At 40.4% G+C, this 22,721-nt stretch overlaps 1 protein-coding gene across 2 annotated transcripts; it reads right to left on the reverse strand.

The window, feature by feature from the left end:
* Nucleotides 1–2,607: 2,607 nt before the first annotated feature.
* Nucleotides 2,608–22,230, reverse strand: SELE (selectin E). 2 transcript variants are annotated; one of them, XM_026043799.1, is made up of 15 exons: nt 22,164–22,230; nt 21,915–22,030; nt 9,598–9,808; nt 9,286–9,352; nt 8,411–8,797; nt 7,796–7,903; nt 7,484–7,669; nt 6,712–6,897; nt 6,435–6,620; nt 6,012–6,197; nt 5,478–5,663; nt 4,468–4,575; nt 4,020–4,041; nt 3,838–3,910; nt 2,608–3,508 (listed from the first exon to the last, which is right to left on the reverse strand). In XM_026043799.1, exons 3-14 carry the CDS (start codon nt 9,793–9,795, stop codon nt 3,853–3,855), a joined length of 1,878 nt encoding a protein of 625 aa, XP_025899584.1. In that variant the 5' UTR covers nt 9,796–9,808; nt 21,915–22,030; nt 22,164–22,230; the 3' UTR covers nt 2,608–3,508; nt 3,838–3,852. The 2 variants fall into 2 exon arrangements, with proteins under 2 accessions (XP_025899584.1, XP_025899585.1); XM_026043800.1 differs by lacking the exons at nt 6,012–6,197; nt 6,435–6,620.
* Nucleotides 22,231–22,721: the final 491 nt, after the last annotated feature.

Genomic DNA, 22,721 nt, shown 5'->3' on the forward strand with positions numbered 1-22,721 from the left:
CTGCCTAGGGGCATCTGTTGCCTTATTGAAGCTGAATTTTTGTTTCTTGCACACAGTCCTGTTCCTGGCACTGGCTTTTCTGAGCTGGAAAAAACACTGGCCACCATCAGCTGTGGAAGCAGTTTCTGGATTGTGGATTTCTTTCTCCCCCCTGGAGCCACAGTTGAACTACACTGGCCCAGTCTGCTCATCCCAGGTGAGACTAATGGTGCCAGGTACTCACTATCTAGCAGGTAACTAGCAAGTTTTGACCACACAGGCCAAAGCCAACCTGCACTCCTCCTTCTTCCACCCTAAGGATGTGCATGAGAGGCTGTACACCCAGCTTAGGACCTCAGCAGTAGCTATGTGCAGTAGCTTCTGCTGCCTGCTCCTAACAAGAATTGCATGACCCAGGCTTTGCTTCTTATTTGATACACTATATTGTCCCTGCTAAAGTAACAGTAAGACTCACCATAGAAACTCAGACCCATGGGCTGAAGTATCCTGTTCGTGTTAGCGACATGSTCAAGCCAAGAGGAAGGAGCTGGTTTCCTGCAAGAGCAAAGGGAAAACTGAGTGAGACTTCCACAAGAACCATTAAAAAGCATTAAGAGCTGCAGTCTTCAAAATCTGTAACAATAACCCTCCTTCATGAGATTAGAGCTGATGGTCAAATGCTGAATTCAGCTTAAGTCCTGAACACCAGAGCTCTAGAAAGCAGCCCCAGCCAGGCCCTGGTAGAAGACCACCTGTCTGACAGCCTTTTGCTTATGAAAATAGAAGGCACAACCTGAGTCAATATCACCAAGGACACAGTAGATACAGAGGCACCAAGCCCAAGCCAAACGCTACCCATCTTGGAGGATTTTAGTGTGAAGTTTGTTTCCTCTTCTTTGAGCTGCAGGTATAAAATACTAAAGTCACCTGGTAGTTAAATTGCACCACAAAAAAACAACCATCCTTTTGCCAAACAGCAGTGCAGCAGATCTACAAAGGGACATCTGTTAATGTCACCTTCACAGCTCCCATCGGTCACAGCCCAAGCAGATATCTGCTCTAGAACAAGATGCCAGGCMAGACACTTCATATTCTGGACAATGCCAGTGGCCCAGTGAGAGATAGGGAATTTAAGGGAAATGGAGCAACAGGAAATTAGGAAAGTTCTTCCAGCAAAGACCTTGTCATTCTTTCTGTGGCTGCAAGGCACCACRTTGTAATCAGGTGTGAAACAATGGGGTTACTAACTGCCTGGCAGCACATGCTGCCCCAGTCATTATCTCAAGGTCATCATTTCCAGAGAGGGTCCTGAACAAACAAGAGAAAAGCTGAGGCCATGGTCACTAAAACAGACACATGCATTTAAAATAAATACTTCACAAAGATACATGTCACCATGGCTGGCACTTCATGACCCAAAAAAAGGGGGRAAAAAAAGGAGTGCAGGAGAGGGCTAAGAATCATCTGCTGGACRAGCATGAGCTACACCTGCCCCCACTACAGCCAGGTGGGAGCCATGCTGGCCTCCAGAGGAGGCTGCACACAGCGGACACCAGGAAGGACAGGCTAGGGGACACATGTGGTTCTTGAGCTCTCAGAACAGCTCCTGCCAGGATTCAGAGCAGGGCGCTTCAGGCTAATCTCCTGCGTCCCCTCAGGGAACCTGAGGGATTATTGCTCTACATCTGCTCACATGGTTGGGCCCCACCTTGTCAAGGCAGGGGACGGGCTGGCAGCTGCTCRGTTGCTAATCGGTTTGGGATAAACAGCGATGGGCCCTGGCTGTCGCTCCRCAGCATCTCCCAAAAGACTCCCTTGCTCAGAGCCTGGTGGTTCTTCTTGGGTCCTGCCTCACAAAGCCTCATGCATCACCAAGTTCTGATTCCTGCCCATAGCTACAGAGGGCCATAGCTCAGCTTCCTTGGATACATGASGGGCTAGAGAAGGCAGCCACAGCAGTGTCTGGCCATTGCCAACACCTAGTCCAGGATCATTCTTAGTTACAGCTCAATCCCCAGGGAAAGCAGAAGTCTACTGCTAAGAGTCAGCACACACCACCAGAGCCATGCTCCATCCACAGGTCTATGACCCTCTCCCTGCCCTCCAGCTTTCCAGAGGGAGCTGCAGAAGACCCATGAGGCTGAGGGTCACACAGGCAACTCAACACATAGGTCACCCACTTGTTTCTCTTGTTGCTCTCCTGTTCCTGAGCATGTCCCTCGGAGCTAGCAGGGACACCTGCCTTACGGTACACAGAGGTGAGCCTTCCCCCTTAGTTCCTCCTTCCTAAGACAGGAGTTTGGAGGCCAGCTCTGGCTGGGCTGGCTCTCATGYAGTCAGTGCCATCTGCCGGCAAACCTTTCCTTGGCTGCCAGGGGAAGTGGGAAGCTAAGCAAGGGAGCAAGTCCTCAGTCTGGCACCTTCCTCACATCTTCCTGCCGTCTGCAAAGCTGACAAATCACCAAGATATTGCCAGAAAGGGAGCATTACATTTAAAACACTTTATTAAATATTACAAATACAAGAATACATTCCAGCTCAAACAGATGGCTAATTTATCATAATTTAAGCATAACTTAAGACTTATTTGAAGTTTTTTCCTAAGACCTTAATGAGTAAGCTCTTATGCAAGTATACAATAAAGTAATATATAAAAAACAGGGCTTCCATGTTATTTGCAAATATACTGGCATTAAACTTTCTAAAATAAAAAGTCTTCAAGTTATCCAGGTCCAGATCAATGGCTACAGACCTACCCAGGGTCAGATATTTTACAATACTTCTACAGTTAAATAGTACAGAAATACCCACAGTAAACAAAATGTACAATTAAATATTTATAKAAACAAGACATTACAGAGCTTAATCCCATTGGGATGAAAAGATTTCAGATCTACTTGCTGCATTCATAAACCAGAGTACCTGGAATGAACACTAATACTTAGTGCTACTACAACAAGAGTTTAAATTTCAAAATCCTTTTAGGACATGCAAGAGAACAAACAAATAACCAGCCATATGATTACAGGCATATTCACTGATGTCCTGTTAAAATGAGCTGACTTCRGCAACAAGCCAAATCAAACGCTTCGAAGTATTTCAATGAACATTTTTTCCAGCTATTCTGTCCCTGCAAATATAACCCTTTCCAGCAGCACAGTAAGTGGTGGGAGATAATGAGTGTCTTCACCTTATTTAAGTACCTTCAAGTAGCTCAGAGGAGAAACCAGCCTCCTCTTTAAGCAGCAGCAGCTTAGTATACACTCCCCATCCAAAGAGATGGCAAACTCCCAGTTTTAAACAAATGCATGACTGAAGGTAGACTGCATTTTGCCAGAGGGCCAGAGTTTTGCCCTCTGCTTGTTTATCTTCAATGGAAATATCAGGCAGCTTGAGTTCAAAATGTCTTAGAAAAAACAACGTAAATCATTTTGTCAGCAAGAGGTAAAAACATCTGGACAGCTGCTGATCTGCATGCAGTTTCGTTTCCTATAAATCTCTGGGACATAAGTAGAGATGGCTTCAGTTCCTGCAGAGAGAACAAAATTCCTCTAAATCAGAGAGCTGGCAGAGGTTTGTATTTGCTCTCATTTCAGAGCTATTTCGTACATGGCAAGTAATAAAAGCATGCAAAAGTATTTTAATATCATATAGACAGAAGCTTAGYACAATCATCCTTTGAACTGAACAATCATTTCTGACTCAGTGAATTTGTCTCTTTAGAAACTTTCATGTTATGCTAGGTATTAGGTACCACAAAGCACAATGCCCATTTCTGCAGCTGTAGATAATTAAAGCTCCAATTGCTTCTGTGATTATCAGCAAGAGAAACTGAATACAGATATCTTATGATCTTACCTGAAATGTCTGGATTTAGACGATATGACCAGCACTCTGGAAGCTACCTTCAATGGTGAGGCTCTGACAGCTACTGAAAAACASAAACAAAAGATACTTTAGTGACAGCTATTCTACATTGAATGCATTTTAGTAGAAAATTATTGCAGTGTCCTAATGTTGCTTTTTGAAACACAGCTTACCTGGAAGGTGTATATTTCTTTCCTGCAAGAAAAAGAAGAAAAAAATTAGCATTTCAAGATGAAAGGCTTTCCAGGCAAAATTTCTTCTAAACCTCTCTTCTGAATAGTTGACAAACACATTGATCTAGCAACCAATCTAAAAGCCAGTTGCACTACATTGTCATCAGTTGCATCTCAGCCTCCCATTCATTTCTCCTGGCACTAATTGCTAATGAATAGAACTGTTTTTTTCTSTCTAATAATTCTTATTTTAAGAAAAATTTTTATTCTTATTGATTTGTCATCTAAAAACCAAGAGTTGCATATATAGGTTTCTTGGAAAAAAAAATCTTGGAATGGCTTAATATAGCAATTGCCTCTTTTTCAGAAGACTGAAGRGTTCTACTCAACTCCCCAGTAAAAAGTTCAATCAGACAAATAAAACATACAATCTAGTCCAGCTGCTCACCTTTCCTTCGAAAACGTCTTGCAAGCCAAAGGAGAAACGATGCTGTGGAAAGCAGAGAGGCACTTGTGGCTGCAATGCCCACTGAGAGATAGGTGCCTTGTTCAGAAGCTGAAAAGATGAAAAATGTTACAGTGAGATTGAGACATATGATGCCTTTGAAGTCCTTCCTACTCCTTTCTTTTCCAAGTGTTCTTCCTAAAGATTCTGAATTACTGCTTGTCACTAGCTGAGAGAAGATAGTATAAAGCTTTTCACCTRCATGAAGGATCTAAAATTTATTCACCTTTATCAAAGCAATAGCAAGGTAACAAGCTGCTAGAGGAGGTTCTGCCTAACCTCCAGCCTGAGATGACAATTTCTGCTTGTCTTATATTTTGTTTTGATTTGTATTTTGATTTCTTCTGGAGTGTTTTCCTCTAAGGAATCTTACTGGAATCAGTGCAATTCAAGAATCTAAATTCTAAATAAATACTGACAAGCTCAGCTCTGAAGACTTTAAAGCAAAGGCGCTCCAGGTAGGCTCATGTATGTTCCCACTGAAGTCAGAGTAGAGCTCTTATTGCCTTGSAAGGAAAGGCAAGGCTCAGACTTTTAACAAAAGCTCTAATTTTATCACACACAAGAGCCATGTGAGGTCTTCGGCCAAGAAGTACTTCAAAGAGGGGGRAAAAARGGGRAAAAAGCTATCAGGAACCACAAGGTTCTGCTTCTTTAAGAAAGGTCTTTTATTCATTAATGTAGCAAATGACCAACAGTATTTTTTTAATTAAGAAGAAAAAACAGCTTTGGGGCTTTTTTCTTCAKGCGAAATCAAGATTTCTCACCAAGGCCTTTTATGCCTTGGGTTTTGTTTTCTCTGTTTGAGAAGCATATTGAGACTTTTTTTTTCCTTTGTGAACTGCACTATAATTCTTAACTAAAAGGTTGACATATCTGTTCTACTCTTCCATACCCCTTCTCCAATTAGAAAAACCCAGTGCCACTTCTGAGTTTAGTCAGAGATAAAATACCTTCACACGTGGGCAGACTGGCATTCCAGTTTCCTGAATGATTGCACTCAAGAACATGAGAACCATTCAGGCTCCATCCTTCTGCACAGCTAAAGTGGCAGGCTGTGCTGTATGTGAAGCTCCCAGCACCATGCAAGCAGTCTACAAAGCCATTCTCAGGAGAGCTCAGTGGTTCACACTGTACAGCTAAAAGAAAGAATTATTAATGGTTAATAAGCATTAAGGACTTTCCTGTCTTCAGTCCTATTCTCTGTACTAGCAAGCATACATTGTATTATTAGAGAGTAATTTACATCCTCTTGCCAGAACAAATGTTCTTTCAATACTCTTTCCCTAAAATATTTTAGGGCTCAAATACTTTGGAGAAAATTAACAGGCTCATTTTACAGGTATTAGTAGCTGTAAATCAACTATTAGCTATTAAATAAAACTAACTGTCTTTAGCTAATTGGATTTCTAAAGCAGTCAGCACAGATGCCTCAGGAACCCAGTATGCCAGTGCTGACAGCCCCAGCTGCTCARAGAGAAAGGTACCTGCACAGGCTGGCTGCTGCTTGTCCCAGGCCCCTGAAGACCCACACTGCAGAGTGGCTGGTCCTGTCAGGGCAAATCCCTCCTCGCAGGWGAACTTGCAGGTAGCACCCCAGGTAAGCTCCTCAGARGAATSGGAGCAGTTCACAAAACCATGAGCAGGCTTTTCCAGGGCAGGACAGGTCAGCGCTGAAAGCACAAGAAAGCACAGAGTTCATCTCAGAGCAGGCCAAGATAAACAGTCTTTGCAGAGCTGACAAGAGATGYTCCCTATCTGGAGCCAAACTCTGTGGGCCGTGATACTACATCTGACCCAGCGAGTCAGTCCCATGTACTGGCAGAGTCAAGCCAAGAGCCTCAGGGAACAGGGACTTCAGTGCTGCACAGTGAAAACAAACCACTAAGTGCCAACCCAGRAAGTCTTACCTTTGCATTTGGGAAACAGGCTTGACCACCGATTCGCTGCCACACAGCGGACACTGGATGGACCCTGCAGAGCATAGCCCTTGTTGCAGTGGAAGCGACAGAGCGAGTCATAGGTGAGATCTGTAGGAGCATGGTCACAGCTCACAAAGCCTTCCTCCGGCCAGGTTATAGCCTCACATCTCACAGCTGCAACAGATCACAACAGCAGTCAGCACAGATGCCTCAAGAATCCAGCATGCCAGTGCTGACAGCCCCAGCTGCTCARAGAGAAAGGTACCTGCACAGGCTGGCTGCTGCTTGTCCCAGGCCCCCGAAGACCCACACTGCAGGGTGGCTGGTCCTGTCAGGGCAAATCCCTCCTCRCAGGWGAACTTGCAGGTAGCACCCCAGGTAAGCTCCTCAGAAGAATGGGAGCAGTTCATAATACCATGAGCAGGAACTTCCAAGGCAGGACAGGTCACAGCTGAAAGCACAAAAGAAAATGGAGTTTAAGCTTAGAACAATTAAAGAAAAAGAGCAGCATATCCAATGAAATAAAGTAGAGATTAAGACACCTGCAATCCTGCTATTTTAGGAGGTGGACAAGAACTGGGGGATCTCAAAATGGAAGATTTCTCTGCAGTTCACAACAGCTAGTTACAATCAAAAATTTTCTGCATGACTTTTGATATATGTTTATTGATAAGTAACACTCCAAATGGTAGCATATTTGAARTTAAACACTTCAAGAACTAGTTACAACAGTTAGGATTAACTAGCCTATTGTGAACAGTCACAGCTGGATCAAGCAATCCATTCCCTATTCTCTGGTGGCAGGATGCAAAAAAGTTTCTTCATGAGGAAGTCTAAGGTAAGGCTGGGACATTGGTCCTGCCCATTTCATGCTCTCAGGGTGAAAGGCCCCTGCACYGCAGTAAGACTATCCCTTCAGAGTTAAGTACAAAGGACTAGGCCAGAATCTCAGTTTGTATCTACTGGTAGGGTGACTTCGAAGTATACAGACTTATGTATGATTTGGAAAGCTCATTACCACTGCCTGGGAAGCTCACCTTTACACTCTGCAAGGGATGCAGACCAGACCCCAGAGGAGGTACAGTGGACAGATTCTACTCCAGTCAGCTCATAGCCCTTTTCACACTGAACTGTGCAGGATGAGCTGTAGCCAAAGTTCATCAGTGGGTGACTGCACTTAAGGCTCCCATGATCAGGTTCCTTTAGGGTGTCACAAGTCTTAACTTCAAAGAAACACAAGGACAGAGTCAGAGTTATTGACTAAGCAGGTAATTTGACAAGCCAAGCAAACCAAACTCTAGTTAATATAACCCCCTCTCTGTTTGGAAAGGTAGCTAGGATGATCTTACCAAACTCGCATTCAGGCCCATAGAACCCAGGGTCACAGTGGCAGGTGTGATTGTTAATGGTCTCTATACATTCCCCACGGCCACTGCAGAGAGATGGGTTGCAGGAAGCTAAAAGAAATAAAATATATTAGCAATATTTAAATGCAAAAGGAACGATAGACTATGGTGAAGGTAGAATTACTCAACAAGTAACTTGTTTACCAACTAATTACAGCTCTTATTTGGTACGTACTAGGATTTTTTTGGTCTAGCTGTAGCCCCATAGTGTCTAAGTCACTCCAGGGGTCTATTAGCAGAGAGATGCCTCCAAAAGGGCAATTCTTGCCTGGCTGAGGAACTCACTAAAAATGGGATCAAAAATCACTTTCTGAAAGAGCCTCTTTCTCTCCAATTATATAAGGGGTCTGGTGACTTGCTTAGAAAAGGCATATAATATCCTGAKGACTAAGAGGTAAAGGGGATCAATATAGCTCTTAAAGCACAGCCAGGTTCAGCTCTAAAAACAGGCCCTCAAGGAACTGTGTTTAAGGTAATTGTACAAGTCTTTACAGGGCCAGAGAGATAAATATTTAAGACTACATGACATCCCACTATATCATCTCCACAGGGTCTCACCTGTATAACACAAGGCGACCTTCTTTTTCTCACACTGTGCATCGTTCCATTTGCCGTCATCCTTTCCTCTTTTGATGTAGATTTCAACACAGTCCTCGTTGTTGCCTTCACCATTTGGCTCACCCAAGGCCCAGTTTTCTGCCTCTTCYGTCAGTTCTTTGTTAGTTCCAACCCAGGTCCAAATCTCATTAATTTTTCTGATTCCAATCCAGTAGTAACCCGGATTGAAGGGTAAGAACTCATTGAGGTAGCTGATTTCCTCCTTATTCTGAATGGCAACCATGTTGGTATACCTGTCTTTGCACCACGTCTCTGCTTCGTCATAGGTCATATTTATGTCTGAATAATGGTAGGTCCAACAATTCACCTCCTCCAACATAGTAAAACCTGGAATGAGAAGATACCAAGTAGGTAATTTTTCTTCTGTAGAAGAAAATACAAAAGAAACCATAATATTCTGTGCTTATCAATATCTGAACATGCATAGGCAGTAGTTACATTTTATACACCATATAAATATGTACTTTATATRCAATATTTTATATAAAACAGTAACTGCATTTTATACACAATTAACTGACAAGTTTCAAAAGAGGCAAGTCAGCACCAAATATAGGGACTTCAGTCTGTAAAACTGTGCCTGATTACAAAGTTCTGTAAGCTCTATAGCAAAAGCACTAGTATCTAAAGGGTGAAAAGGGAAACACTACTGAAACTGCAGAGTTTCTCTATGGAAAAGAATTAGCTACTAATAATATTTAGTTACTAACCTCTTACTAATTAGTTTGTGTTCAAAAATGTTTAATTTGGAGCTCAAATGAATAGGTTCACTAACAACCTCACCCTACTAGCTTTCTACAGACACATACACTTACCATAAACAAGAAGAGATAGGAACCACAAGCAAACCATGTTTGAGAGCTTTATCTTTTGTGCAGACAACTAGGAAAAAACAGAAGAGAGACTTTTGTATAGAACATACTACTTTTTTTCAATTCAATATGAAATACTGCCTATGTTATCTGTTCTACTTAATTCCTCAGTGATTTTTTTTAAGTCTCATTTGGGGAAACCATTAATTAAATTGTTCTTAACATAAAGACAGCTTTTAAGGAACAGTAGCAAAGAATTCTGTCCCATTTTCCCTTAACTAGGCAACGAGATGAAACAAAATGCTTCATACTCACAGATTGTCCTTGTGATGGCCAGGTGCTATAGAAGTCTTCTGATACTTTCCGGTGGCTGCTTTCCTTTGCTAGTTTGCTGGATATGGTCTTAGAGATGCAGTTCAGCTTGAAGTGCCTGCACCATGTGTTCCTTCTGCTTCTGCTGCTGCCTTTTATTCTCTCAGCGCAGCCTGTCCTCCTTGAGGCAGGAAATTCCATGTGGAAAAAAAAACTTCTTGGAATATCCCTAGTTCTGACCCCTCACACTCATTAAGCCTGACACTTCCCCTTCCCATATCAATCCTCCCACAGAGGCACACTGTGCTGACAGACTGCCAAGTGTTGAATTAAATGGTTTTACTGACAGACATACAATTCCAGGATACCAGTTTAAAATTTGCTATACGAGTCAATTCCAGCTTTTCTCCAAGCATAGATGGAAATGTTTTCTGGACCAGGAGAAGCCCTTTGGTTTTCAACCCCAAATTACCCTCGGAGGAGGGAGCCACCTATGTAATCTCTTGAAGAATAAAAAAATACTTGCTGGCTCCTGTAGATGAGTAGAAGTCATACCAATAACATAAGAACCAGAAAAATGAACATGATTGATGGTGATACTTTCAAGAAGCTGTCATCACCAAAACTGTAGTGGATTTCAAAGCAAGCMTGTGAACTACGTTAAGACAAACTAGGACATTAAGGTATATGATTTCTCTTGACAACAGGTTCAAATATATATTTTTTTTCAAGTAAGAGGCTACAGAAACTTTGAATATTTACTAAAGCTCTGAAATGGAAAAAAAAATCCATCTTCATGCAAAGAAAGAAAATGCTATTTTGCTGGAAATGGTTTCCAACCATTTACTAATGGTTTACTAACCAAGAACTTTCAAAGGAGTATACCTACGACAGTAGATCTTTTCAGAATTATGGCAAGGCTTTTTTTTTTTTTTTGAATTCAACATAAATACCTCAAGAATGAAAAGAGCAGCTTCTTTCTTAAGTGAGTGTCTATGAAGATGTGCATGAGCCCATCAATACCACTGTCAACTTGATAGCTAGAGCTATCGGTATCCCATTCCAGTTGCTGAGCATCAGCAGCAAATCACATAACACAAAGTGGTTTAAAGAGCTAATTTCTGCCTATTCAAGGGAAGGAATTAGAAAGTCCCCAATTACTATCAAATTACCATTTTCCCATAATTTTCAACATAAAGTCTTAGAAAATATGCCCAAGTCAGAAAGTAAAGAGACACTTTCTAGCAGATGTTAAATAAGGTTAGAATTACAGCTAAACCATCAAAAACCTTGGAAAGCTGAAGTTAACTTTTGACTATCCCATAGATGCCTTCTCTTAGAGAAGAGGCTGGACCAGGCCTGCAGGCACCATCAGACTTTTTCCAYAGACTGGGAATTCACAAGAAATCAGGACTGCTTTCTTTAGCCTGAGGTGTTCAACTCTAAATTGGAAATTAAAACGCTTCCCATCCACCAGGGATTTTCAGATTGTAAACCCTGGAAACAAGGAGTGGTGTTTTTAATGTCCGTGTAATACACCACGCAGTGAGTGGGTCCTAATTTCACAGAGACTCTGTAAGTGGTACCCTAAATAAAACAAATGACAACAAGCTTCCACTAGACAGTCTTTTGCTTAAATCCTGCTCAGTTTTTGCATACGATCACACAAGCTTGTATCCTGCCTGGTGTCAGAAGGGGAAAACTGCTCCACTCTTTCTTGGAGATTCACTTTGTAAAAGTTGCTTTTAGGAGCTTCCTACCAGTAAGTGCTCATCCTTTTCAGAGCAGAAGCTTCAAAGTTCAGTGAAGGAAATTTTACCAGAATCATTTCACSAGTGGAATCTCCGCAGGAAGGAATGGAGCATTTCAATTCTCAATGTTTGGATAGTTTTCAATTGTCTTCCTCTACAGTAGCAGGGAGTGCTTGTTTGCAGCAGGAAAAACAGCCCTCAAGCAATATCCCTATGAAAACTCCAGTCTAAAAAAAGACTGACTCTCTTTTTGCTGGCAGCATTCCCCTTTGTTCAGCACCATCATGGGACCTTTGATTTTTCCCAGGCTATTCTGTCATCCATTGCCTTTAATTTTATATCTTTTTATTAAAAGAGATGAAAAAAGTACAAATTTCTCAGGAAAACAGAAAAGCATTAAAAAATTCACCTACCAGAAGCTGAAGTATCATTATTAAAARTCCCATAGGCACCTAAGAAATAAAATCCCATGGTTTTCTTATGAGTTAAAGCTAGTTTTGAATCGGAGTTACATAGATATTTCATTGTATATTTACCTCTTTTACCTCTAATACAGTTGCTTAGCTACTCTGGATACTGAAGCTAGACATGCTAGCTAGCCTGCTGCTCAGCAGGTCTGTTACTGATTTATTCTTTGCCCTCTTTTCCACAATTGCACATTTTTATTCCCTTTTTCCTATTGTTTTGAGATTGTAAAAATCAAATCCCATTTTTAGAATTGCCGATCAGTCAATCCTATGTGTTCCAGAGCTTCATTGCCACAGGTGAATGCTCAGCTTTTTCAAAGCGTATGAGAATTGTAGATTCTTTTCTCGCTCACACAGAAGCTCCCCTTCCTCAGGTACCTCAATACCTTTAGATATCTCAGGAAGAACATAAATGCCAATTAGCTCACTACAGCTGAATTTTCTTTTTGTTCAGTCTCCATTGCCTGCCATGCCCAGCTTTGAAAGAGCATAAACATTATCTATCAAAAGGAGCACAAGCAGAACCATTCATCTGTCCTATAGGTACTTTCTAGAATAGGAAAAGAATAATTCTATACTTGTATTAGAAGAACAGCATTAGCTTTAAGAACACAGAATCACAGAATATTTAAGGTTGGAAGGGACCTCTAGAGATCATCTAGTCCAACCTTCCTGCTCAAGCAGGCACACCTACAGCATGTGGCACAAGGTGGCATCCAGGCGGGTTTTGAAGACCTCCAGAGTAGGAGACTCCACAACCTCCCTGGGCAGCCTGTTCCACTGCTCTGTCACCCTCACAGTAAAGAAGTTGCTCCTCACCTGGAGTTCCTCACGGAACTTCTTATGCTTCAGCTTGTGGCCATTACCCCTCGTCCTATCGCTGGGCACCGGTGAGAACAGCCTGTCCCCTTCCTCCCTGCATTCTCCCTTCCTGAACTTATACATATTAATCCTATCCCCTCTGAGCCGTCTCTTCTCCGGAGAAAACAGGCCCAGCTCACTCAGCCTCTCTTCATACGAGAGATGTTCCATTCCCTTAATCATCCTGGTTGCTCTTCTCTGGACCCTCTCCAGAAGCTCCACGTCCTTCCTATACTGGGGTGCCCAGAACTGAGCACAGTACTCCAGGTGTGGCCTCACCAGAGCTGAGTAGAGGGGCAGAATCACCTCCCTTGACCTGCTGGCAACACTCCTCCTGATGCAGGCCAGGATCCCATTGGTCTTCTTGGCCACGAGGACACACTGCTCACTCATGGTTAACTTAGTGTCAACCAGCACTCCCAGGTCCCTCTCCGTGGAGCTGCTTTCTAGCAGGTCCACCCCTAATCTGTACTGATGCCTGGGGTTATTCCTCCCCAGGTGCAGGACCCTGCACTTGTCCTTATTGAACCTCATGAGGTTCCTCTCTGCCCAACTCACCAGCCTGGCCAGGTCCCTCTGGATGGCAGCACAGCCCTCCGGAGTGTCGGCCACTCCACCCAGCTTGGTGTCATCCGCAAACTTGCTCAGGGTGCATTCCGTGCCCTCGTCCAGGTCATTGATGAACAAATTGAAGAGCGCCAGGCCCAGCATTGACCCCTGGGGGACACCACTGGCCACAGGCCTCCAACTGGACTCGGCCCCATTTATCACCACCCTCTGAGCTCTGCCATCCAGCCAGCCCTCGATCCACCGCACCGTGCACTCATCTAGTCCACTSTCCTGGAGCTTCCTGGAGAACACAAAGACCATGACCTTCACACTAAAGACTGTTTTCCATGGAAACTCATTTGTATAATGTTTAATGTTCATATAATATTACCAGTTATTTCTAATGAGTGATCTAACAGTTGATTTCCTAGTTGGAAGATCTAGCCCATTATAAGACATGGAAGTAAAGAACAAAATGCTATACAAATACATAAGGAGAATCCTCAACAATAGTCAGGACCCTTATTTTAAGAGGAAGAATGGCTGTCAGCCAACACACCTACCAGCTTTCTTTTGTTTAGAGAAAGATAACAGAGACTGCAGTAACGATATTCATGGAAAAAGAGCCTAGGTCAAAGCAGGGAATGACTAAAGACAGTTTAGGTGAAACATATTTGATCAATTAACTACCTAAGGATAAAGCCATGCTATCTCCAAACCTTAGCAATTATCCTTGAGAAAATGAGGAAAGGTGCCAGGTAGGTTTGAAGAGGGGCAAATATTGTCCCTGTACTTCTAGAAAGAGGAAAGGAAGAAGGTAATTAAAAGCTTGGGCCTCCAGCTTCAGTACCTGGTAAGATATTAGAACTGCAATGGAAAAATCATTAAAGAAAACACTGAAAAAAATCAGCAGAAAGATGCTTTAGGTGTTGAGAGTAGCCATGATTTGTTTTTGCCAAGAATCAAATCATTTGTAATTCAAGGCTGAATGAGTAACAAAAATAGAGCATTGTAGCTTGCTACAATTAAGACTTTTAATACTATCCCATGGGACATCCTTATAAGCAAACAGGAGGAATAGCACTTAGCTGAAATCAGCTTAAAATGATCATGCAAGATGTTGAAAAACTGCCCTCTGAATAGCGATTTAATGACCACCCATCTGACAGAATTTTACAGATGAGCCCTGCAGGGATATATCCTGAACTATATTAAGCTAATTAATGCTTTGCCATCCAACATGTTAATATGCATTAAAAAAATGTAGGTAATACAAGGTTTGAGGAATTGCAAATGTTCTGAAGAACTAGAGTAGAATTCAGAATTATTTTGCTAAATTAGAAACATGATCTGAAAAAAAAGGAAGCTTAAAAACAAGCATAGTGACATTTAAAGAAAAAGTGATAGCAGTACACTGGGAAATCACTGGCAAGGCAACAGCACTGTGGGGAGGAAAACCCTAGTGGTTGTAACAACTCAATATCATCATGGGTTTATGATTTTAAAATAAAGTTTTTTTTTAGAAATCGCATGTTATTTAGTTCAGTCTCTCATTGTCAAATCAACATGTTGGTAAAACCYAATATCTGCAGCACCTAATATTATCTATAGCTACTTAGAAAGATAGGCAGATCAGATGGAATCAAACATGGAGCAACAATTGATATGTTTAAATCTTTCATCTAAAAGATTATATTTAATCTCTTTGGAAAAAGAAAATGGTTATCTGAGTCTTGATACCCTCCACTATTTTCAAAGAAGAAAACTGAGCAAAAATTTAATATTCACTTACTAATTTTATTTCTTACACATACACCCTCATTTTGTTTCTTTACCTGCAAGACATACATGCTTGCCTGATGTTCAAACATACTGTAAATAATTTGACAAACTGCCAGTGCCTAATTCAAATACTTTGTTTAGAAAAAGTGACCTCTGTGGAAACACTGAAGGCATCTAATATTTTCTGGGTTGTTTGGTTTTTGTGTCTGTTTTGTTTTGTTCTTCACCCCTCCAAAGTGTGAMTAGATAGAAGAACAGAAGTCTAGATAGTCTTCCAGAAGCTAGAAGTCATTTTATATGTAATGAACTCCTAAAGTGTACTTAGGAAAAACACAGTGACCTTTTCTCTATGTCTGCTTGGTACATAACAAGAAATAGTTGGATTAATTTGTAGTGATAAAACTTTAAAGGAATGTTTACAAAATATGAAAGCAGTGAAATGTTAGAGCTAGAGTTTTGTTTGGTCTATTTCCATATATCATCTTTGACCCACTCTAAAAAATACACACACAATGTCAAGATCTTATCAATAGCTTATAAATAGATGAGGCAATAGGAATTTTCTTTCAAAGCTAATCTGCAGAACTTGTTCAAAACATACAAAAATGAGATAAGTTTAAGACATAGTATCTTCTCAGGCAGCCTGAATATATATGGAAAGAGATTAGATTTGTATATCTATATAAAAAGAGAGAAAGTAAGATTCCCATTGTCCCTGTCTTCATTAAAGACATATATATTTTAAATACCATTATATCTGTATTCTATTCCTAAGTCTCAGTCTTCCCTTCCACATTTTAAAGATACCTTTATGTCAAATTAAACCACAGAATTAACATCKGAGAAATCCGGTCCTATCACTCTAATAGCAGGTAGAAAGTTTTTTTGTAAGTACTTATATCAAAGTAACCTAAACAAGAGAAGTTTATCACATGGCAAAGAGCTGTAACACTACCAGAAGCGCTGCAGCCAGTCTCAAGAGGAAAGGGAGTTTGGTGTTAGTGAAGATGTTTCCTGTTTGGACATGAGYTTCAAACACTAATTCTTTAAAAATTCTGAGAGCAAAAGTAATGCACAAGTTTTCCCTAAGGTCTGGCTAGGAAGAAAAGATAATTTTCAAGGAAGCAGTCATCCTTCAGCATCTTTGTGTSTCTCATTAAGTGAGAATAACAGACAAAAACAACTATAGAAGCAGATGGAATTCCTCAGGCTGTCTGAGATAGTCTCCACTCTGTCTGGAGACAAATGCCAGGAAAACCTTTATCCTCATTTCGGGAACTCTGACATGACTCAGTGCTTTATTTCCTACAACCACACAAAACACAGTCAAAAAATTTCAGAGTCTTGTGATCACTGGCAAGGTGTGATCTAGTGCACCGAAACATGGAACTAAGTAGAGAAGTGACCTGATCAAGTCAGGAGCATCCTTACACCTTAAGGTCGGTAAGAGTAGACTGAATTTTAGCAAGTACTTGGTCACCTGCAATTGCAGGGGGAGTTGACTCCATGCGTAATTACATTTCCAACTTTATAATGCATCTTATGGCAGAGATGCTTGGAACCTTACCAGTCTTTAAGGCTTTACAAAGATGCATGGAAACAAATAACTATGTAACACAGAGATACTATACTGTTGAACTTGCTGTCCAGATCTTCTGTCTACCCTTGTTCCCTCACAAGGTTTAAACTTACAAGACAAATTAACTAGCAGTAGCACTGGAATGCTCTTATCTGTATCCAAGTCTATCCCCAGAACTTCTATTAGTGCTTGAGGTCATTTATAGAACCAAGAAGCAGAAGGGACTATCACCAAAGCAAAGGTATTCTGTGGAATAAAATCTCAYCATCTGCACCCAAAACTCTTCAAAGCAAAAGACTGAAGGGCAAGAAACTGCAATTGCATAGCAGGGTAAAAGGAAAAACTGACCCATGAACAACTGGCAAGAGAGTATCATAGTTTTATCAGTCAGTAGACCACAAAAGGACAGAGGTAATTAAGTTTTAAAATTACATACTATTTCATGGGCACTCTACCCACTCTACCACAAGTTTGAGCAACCAAGCTTATTTCTATCAGCTTGAAAAAATAATTGCTTTTGGGGACAGACATGCTTAGCAGAAAATTAGTGGAGTAGAGCTCAATTGATTTGTATAGCAGTTGTTTCAAGAACARAAATTCTGCAGCACTTACAACAATGGCACTAAGTTTGTCTGGAGAATACTAATACCAAGAAAGAGTGCCACAAGGCTTCTGAAAGCTCTTGATAGCTCAAAATCATTAGGACTTTCCTTATTTCCTGGGCCAGAAAACAATGCTTCAAATTTCCAGTGAAGTCATTTCTCTTCCGCTCCTTCCAGACTTCTTGATTCATCAGGAAGGGCGAGTTTGTCACCTACCCTTAAKTTGCTGCACTTTGTGGAGGTGGCAACAGGGTGTCAAAGAGACTACTCACTTTCATAGGTCTTTTCACTTGAATTCAGAGAGTAATCAACACAGACTTTCAAATGCTAAAAATATTGCCTCTCTCCAATATATATTTTGCATTCATAGTATATTAGATTCCCTCCTAAACTCCAAGCATGTGCTTATCTTCTGCAATTGTGATCAGTAATGGTTTGATTACTTAAATCACATTCAACTTACTTCAGTCATTAAGMAAAAAATGCTTTCCACTCATCAGCTAAATTTACTTTCATAATAGGCATAGGTAAGCAGAAAATGCAGCAATCATTTACCATCTATAGAAATTTGTTTGGACTCCATTCATTTGCGCTCTTTTCAAGTAAAAAAAGCTCCRTAACTTTAGACTGATTAACTACAGCAGAGAAGCTATACATCTATAGAAACAGAACCAGTGTCCAGATTTATGTCTGCCTAAATTAGGTACATAAATAAGGTAGGTAGTTGYTATAGACCCTAAGAGAGCCACTCTCTCCATTAAGAGAAGTGACAGCCGGGAGCAAATACATTTTGCAAAATGAAGGAAAAGAATCTAAAACAGAATACCAGGACACACCTTCTTTTCCACCCTTCCCTGGTTGACAAAGAAGGTCTAGGTACAGTTTTGCATAATTGATTACTCGATACAAGCTAAGCCATCTATCCAACWGCTCTATGGGTTTGCACATAGAGATCCTCTAAGATAGGATTCAAACATCTTCCCTTGAAACAAACAGTGTACATGACATTTTGAAGGCATTTACTCTCTTGCTAGTTTATATAAGTGTGCAACATGAAATAACAAAGATTCCTGTGCTCATCAAGCATTATTCCCTGAATATGTTACTCAATGGATGCCAGGATTTTTGAATGCAGTTCTTCATTCATTTTATCTGTATGTCATATCTCTACTTTCAGGGTAGAATTATTGCTATAGCCACAACCATTCCACAAATGGAAATATTAAGATATCASCACAAGAAAAAAATATCTTTCTTCTTTCACTCTATCGCCAGAATACTACAAGTCCGACTTCACATAACTACATCCCCCCACCTGTCCTTTCATTATGTTTTTTTTCTCTGATCAAGAAAACTTCACTGCCCACCATGAATAAGGAGGGACRTGCAGTTTCCCTGCTGAATTTCTCCAGTTAAAACTTCACCTTTCAAGCTACACTYATTCATCTACTCCATGAACAAGCACTTGAAGAAAAGCAGCTGCATCCGAAGAGCCTTTGTGTTGAGGATATCACAGATTCCACAGAAATAGAGTCTGATCGATTAAAAGAGCTCATTCACACTGTTCATCTCTGCAGACCACAAAGTTAACAGCTGGGGCAGCAAAATCAACACTTGTACAGTGCTTCTGTTATATACACCAGCATATGCTGCAGGACAGTGATACTGAGAACAGGAAAGGACAACAGAAGGGCAGCACAGAGCCCTGAAAAAAAATAAACAAACAAACAAACCTGGAAGACTTTGCAAAACAAGTGGCTACTCAGCAGGTGATGAATCAGTACTATTTAAGACCTTTCCTTCCAAGCAAGGAGGGTTAGCATTCCTATGCCAGGCAGGCAATAACTAAGGTCACACAGAAGCAGCACTAGGAATAGGACAACTCCAGATAGGAAACTCTAGAACTGAAAAGGATTGGGTCCAACAGGAAAATCATCAAGTTCTTTCTAAGGAAGCATCTTCCTAGGTGCCTATCAGAAGTTTGTGTGTTTAAGCTGTGGTGAAGAACCAGCTAGAAAGGATCAGAAAAAGTGTAATAGGCTCTATATAGATATTAGGTCAGTAAATATGGTCAGAAATCTTCTGTATATGAAGGGATGACAAGACCACACATACACACAGAATACAGGCTATCTGCAAGTAAACAGACTGAAAATTAGAAGGAAGTTTCTAGCCAGCAGAAAACTGAAATTCTAGAACAGCCTAAGAGCAGCAGAGCAAAAAGCTTGACTGATTTGTTATGGATTTTCCCCAATTTATAGAAGAGATTCTATGGCAACACTATACACTATACAACAGGAAAGCACAGTACAAGACTTGACACTCAGAGCTCTTATCTCCCACATTCTCGAGGCTGGTTTGGATTCTTAACTTTAGTGCAAGAAAACAAGTCTTCCTTCTGGACTGACTATATACATGTAGATCCAAAAATTTCAAAATATCAAGGAGGATAATGTTATCCTACCCTTATGTTGGCTTTGTTGCTAACCTGAGTAACAGCTAAGCAACACTTGAAGAAAATTCTGAATTCAAAGCCTATTAAAATGGGTGGGCCAAACAGCAAAGTAGACCTGCATGCTTTGTTGTTCATCTTATATAATGTAAAACAGCATTTTTCATTGACATCAGTGTGTTAGATGTTCTTCTGCTCAGCTGAAGTAGGTACTCTCACTCTTCCTATGCACAGCTGAAAGCATTTTTTTTCATCTTCTGTTTGAAGACTGCATGGGATGGAAATTACCTACTTCAAAATTCTTTCCTAATACTTTCCTGTAATAAAGCAACAAGCCAAGCATATCCTTACACTTCGTGCCCTGTTGTCAAAGGGCTCATTAAAAAGAATAATTTACAAGCTGAATTTAAGCATATTGTTTCCCTTTTCCTGATTCTAGTAGTCCTAGAGGCTTGAGGGAATCCCAAAATGAGCTACCCTGAACTCCACCACAGCACAATGTATGCTCTACATACTTGTACAGTAGTAATATTCCTTTCCTAGTCACTTGCTGTCAAGAGACTAAAGACAAATATATATGAACACATTTTTAAATTAAAATATTCATGACTTTTTTGCCTATTCTTGAATTAAACAGTAGATTTCTTCCCAAATGCAGATCTTGAGYTACAATCTAGTTTCTTCCTTCTAARGTATGCAAGTTCCCTGGAGCAGCCTAGGCCCTGAAAACAAACTGGCCTCAGCACCTTTGAGATCTGCATGGCAAATATATCCTTTCTAAAAACAACATGCCAAAGAAGATCATTCCTGCAGCCAGGTGCCATCTGGTTTTTTTTTTTGTTTGTTTGGCTTTTTTTTTAAACTGACTTCAGTATCTCCACAAGAAGAACCAATATAGCCACATTTTCTCTTCCCCATCTCTCATTTCACCCAGRGTACAACACGTGACAATTACCAATAGTTAACAGTTTCTCAGAAGTTTCACTCAAGACCATAATAGTTTTTAAACAGATTATATATATTTATAAAAAGCTTTCTAATAAACTGACACAAAGGTCAACTTTTTTTGTATTTCAATCTAGGCTTCTTGAAACCCTCTTTTTTGTTACACAGAAAAGCAAGCCGGTGTTGTCTTTGCAACATACTGTTCTAAACCTTTACACTTCTTTAGCAACTTAAGCTAAACATCAAAAAAACCTAAGGAAATGCAAGAGAAAGGAGTCATTTCATATGGACAAAGATAGCTGAATGTTTGAGTTTGAGTCACAACAACTTAATCTCAGAGCCAGACCCCTGACATTCAGGCCAGGAGAGGAACTGAAATACTGTACACAGCTGTTTAATTATTAGAAGTTTATGATTATAGTCTAAACATATTCCATTCCCACCTATACAGAATTGATCTGCATAAACAGAAAGAAGCTATGAGCATTTTACTTGCAGAGGATTCTTCCTTTACCAGATCTTTACAACAAAATGAATTGGAAATTTGTTCATTTATAAACATGCACATGCAGTCAATAACTTTTTTCAGTCAATCTTGGTACTTGAATTGACCTTACTCTGTATACACAGASCCTCATTTTGGAGATATTTTTATATATCTATAAAGATATAACATATATATTTTAACAACAAGGGTTTTAGAAATGCCATTTGCAGAGGAGAGTCCTATACCCACAGTTTCTGATATAGCTCTATCCAAGAGAGACGGGAAAGCAAAATGCCAAATACGGGAAAGGCGCAATGGAGCAGAACTGTTTCTGCCATAGGAAATACAAAGAATCCCTAATTTCTCAGTAATATTACTAGGCCCTTTGCCACACTTAGATGAGTAAAAACATAAAAGAAGAAAACTCCTGCATGCAGTTTTATTAAAGGTAGGCTGTCTCTGGTCTGAGACCTATGTCACCCCATGCCATCCTCTCTGTACCCTTAAGGGCCATAAAGTGACTTACTAAGAACTACTGCAAATAGCAGGGGATTTTTTTATAGGCTAAGCCAGGAGGAAACTCATATGCCCTTGTAATGGCAAAGGAAATGACATTTGAATATGGTAGACATGCAGGAAAACAAAAGATGTARAAGAAAAGAACAGAACAGACATATCATACCATGGGCTTATCTGCCCCACACATTTGCTCCAACTTGCAGCAGGTCAAGACCAGATAAGCGCTCCACAGTTGCATACTAACCACTACAACAAACTTTAGCCTTTGCCTGAACTATACCACAGTGATCCCCCTCTCCAGAGCAAACATGCTCTCCCTTACTTACCAACATCAGTGTTGTTAGCCTTCTTCCACGCAAGACAAAACCGTGCAGCAASTTTTCTTTAGTTAAGGCCACAATATAGAGGTCAATGGTCTAGAGAAGAAATGATCCTGTTCAGGCTAAAACAGAAAGGGAGAACCTGCGTAAGCAAGGAAGCTCCACAAACACCAACAAGACTAAAATTAGAACAGCATATATTTGACTAACCTAACAAACAAATACATTTACGAAAACAAAAACCAAATAACCTACCACTTGTCAGAGCTTTAGCAACAAGCTTAAGGAACTATTACTATCAAATCTCTCCAAGCCTTTCTTAGCCAAAGAAAATTACCAAACYGCACAGCAAGCACAAAACTTTGCCACTTCATTTTTATAGGAGTCGCTCACCCTTGTGACTGATAAAAAGCTCTCCTCCAGGCACAGGTTTTTATCATTTTCTTCATCTAGCTCAACAAATCCAGAACAGCTGGGAAGATAGGCTTGAGTTTCTACGGATAGTCCTTCCTCCTCTCTTTCTTCCTCTTCTTTACGTCRTCTTTCAAGGACTTGGTTTAATTTAGGAAGATTTTATTTCTTTTTTTTTTTCTTACTTCTTTTTCTTGTACTAATAATACTAGTCCATGTCCAAAAAATGTAATTTACAGTAATATTTGAAAAAGTCCATTTTAGAACTTTATTAAGGGGTACAATAGCTTTAAGAATACATTCATAAGTTTTTTTTTTAATTATAAAGCAATAATTAATAAAATAAATGAAAACCAAAGCCATACTACTTGTTAAACCTCTATCTAGGTGATTGTATCTAAG

This window comes from Nothoprocta perdicaria, unplaced genomic scaffold (genome assembly GCF_003342845.1).
Source record: "Nothoprocta perdicaria isolate Ctin4 unplaced genomic scaffold, notPer1 scaffold_34, whole genome shotgun sequence".
Lineage (NCBI taxonomy): Eukaryota > Metazoa > Chordata > Aves > Tinamiformes > Tinamidae > Nothoprocta > Nothoprocta perdicaria.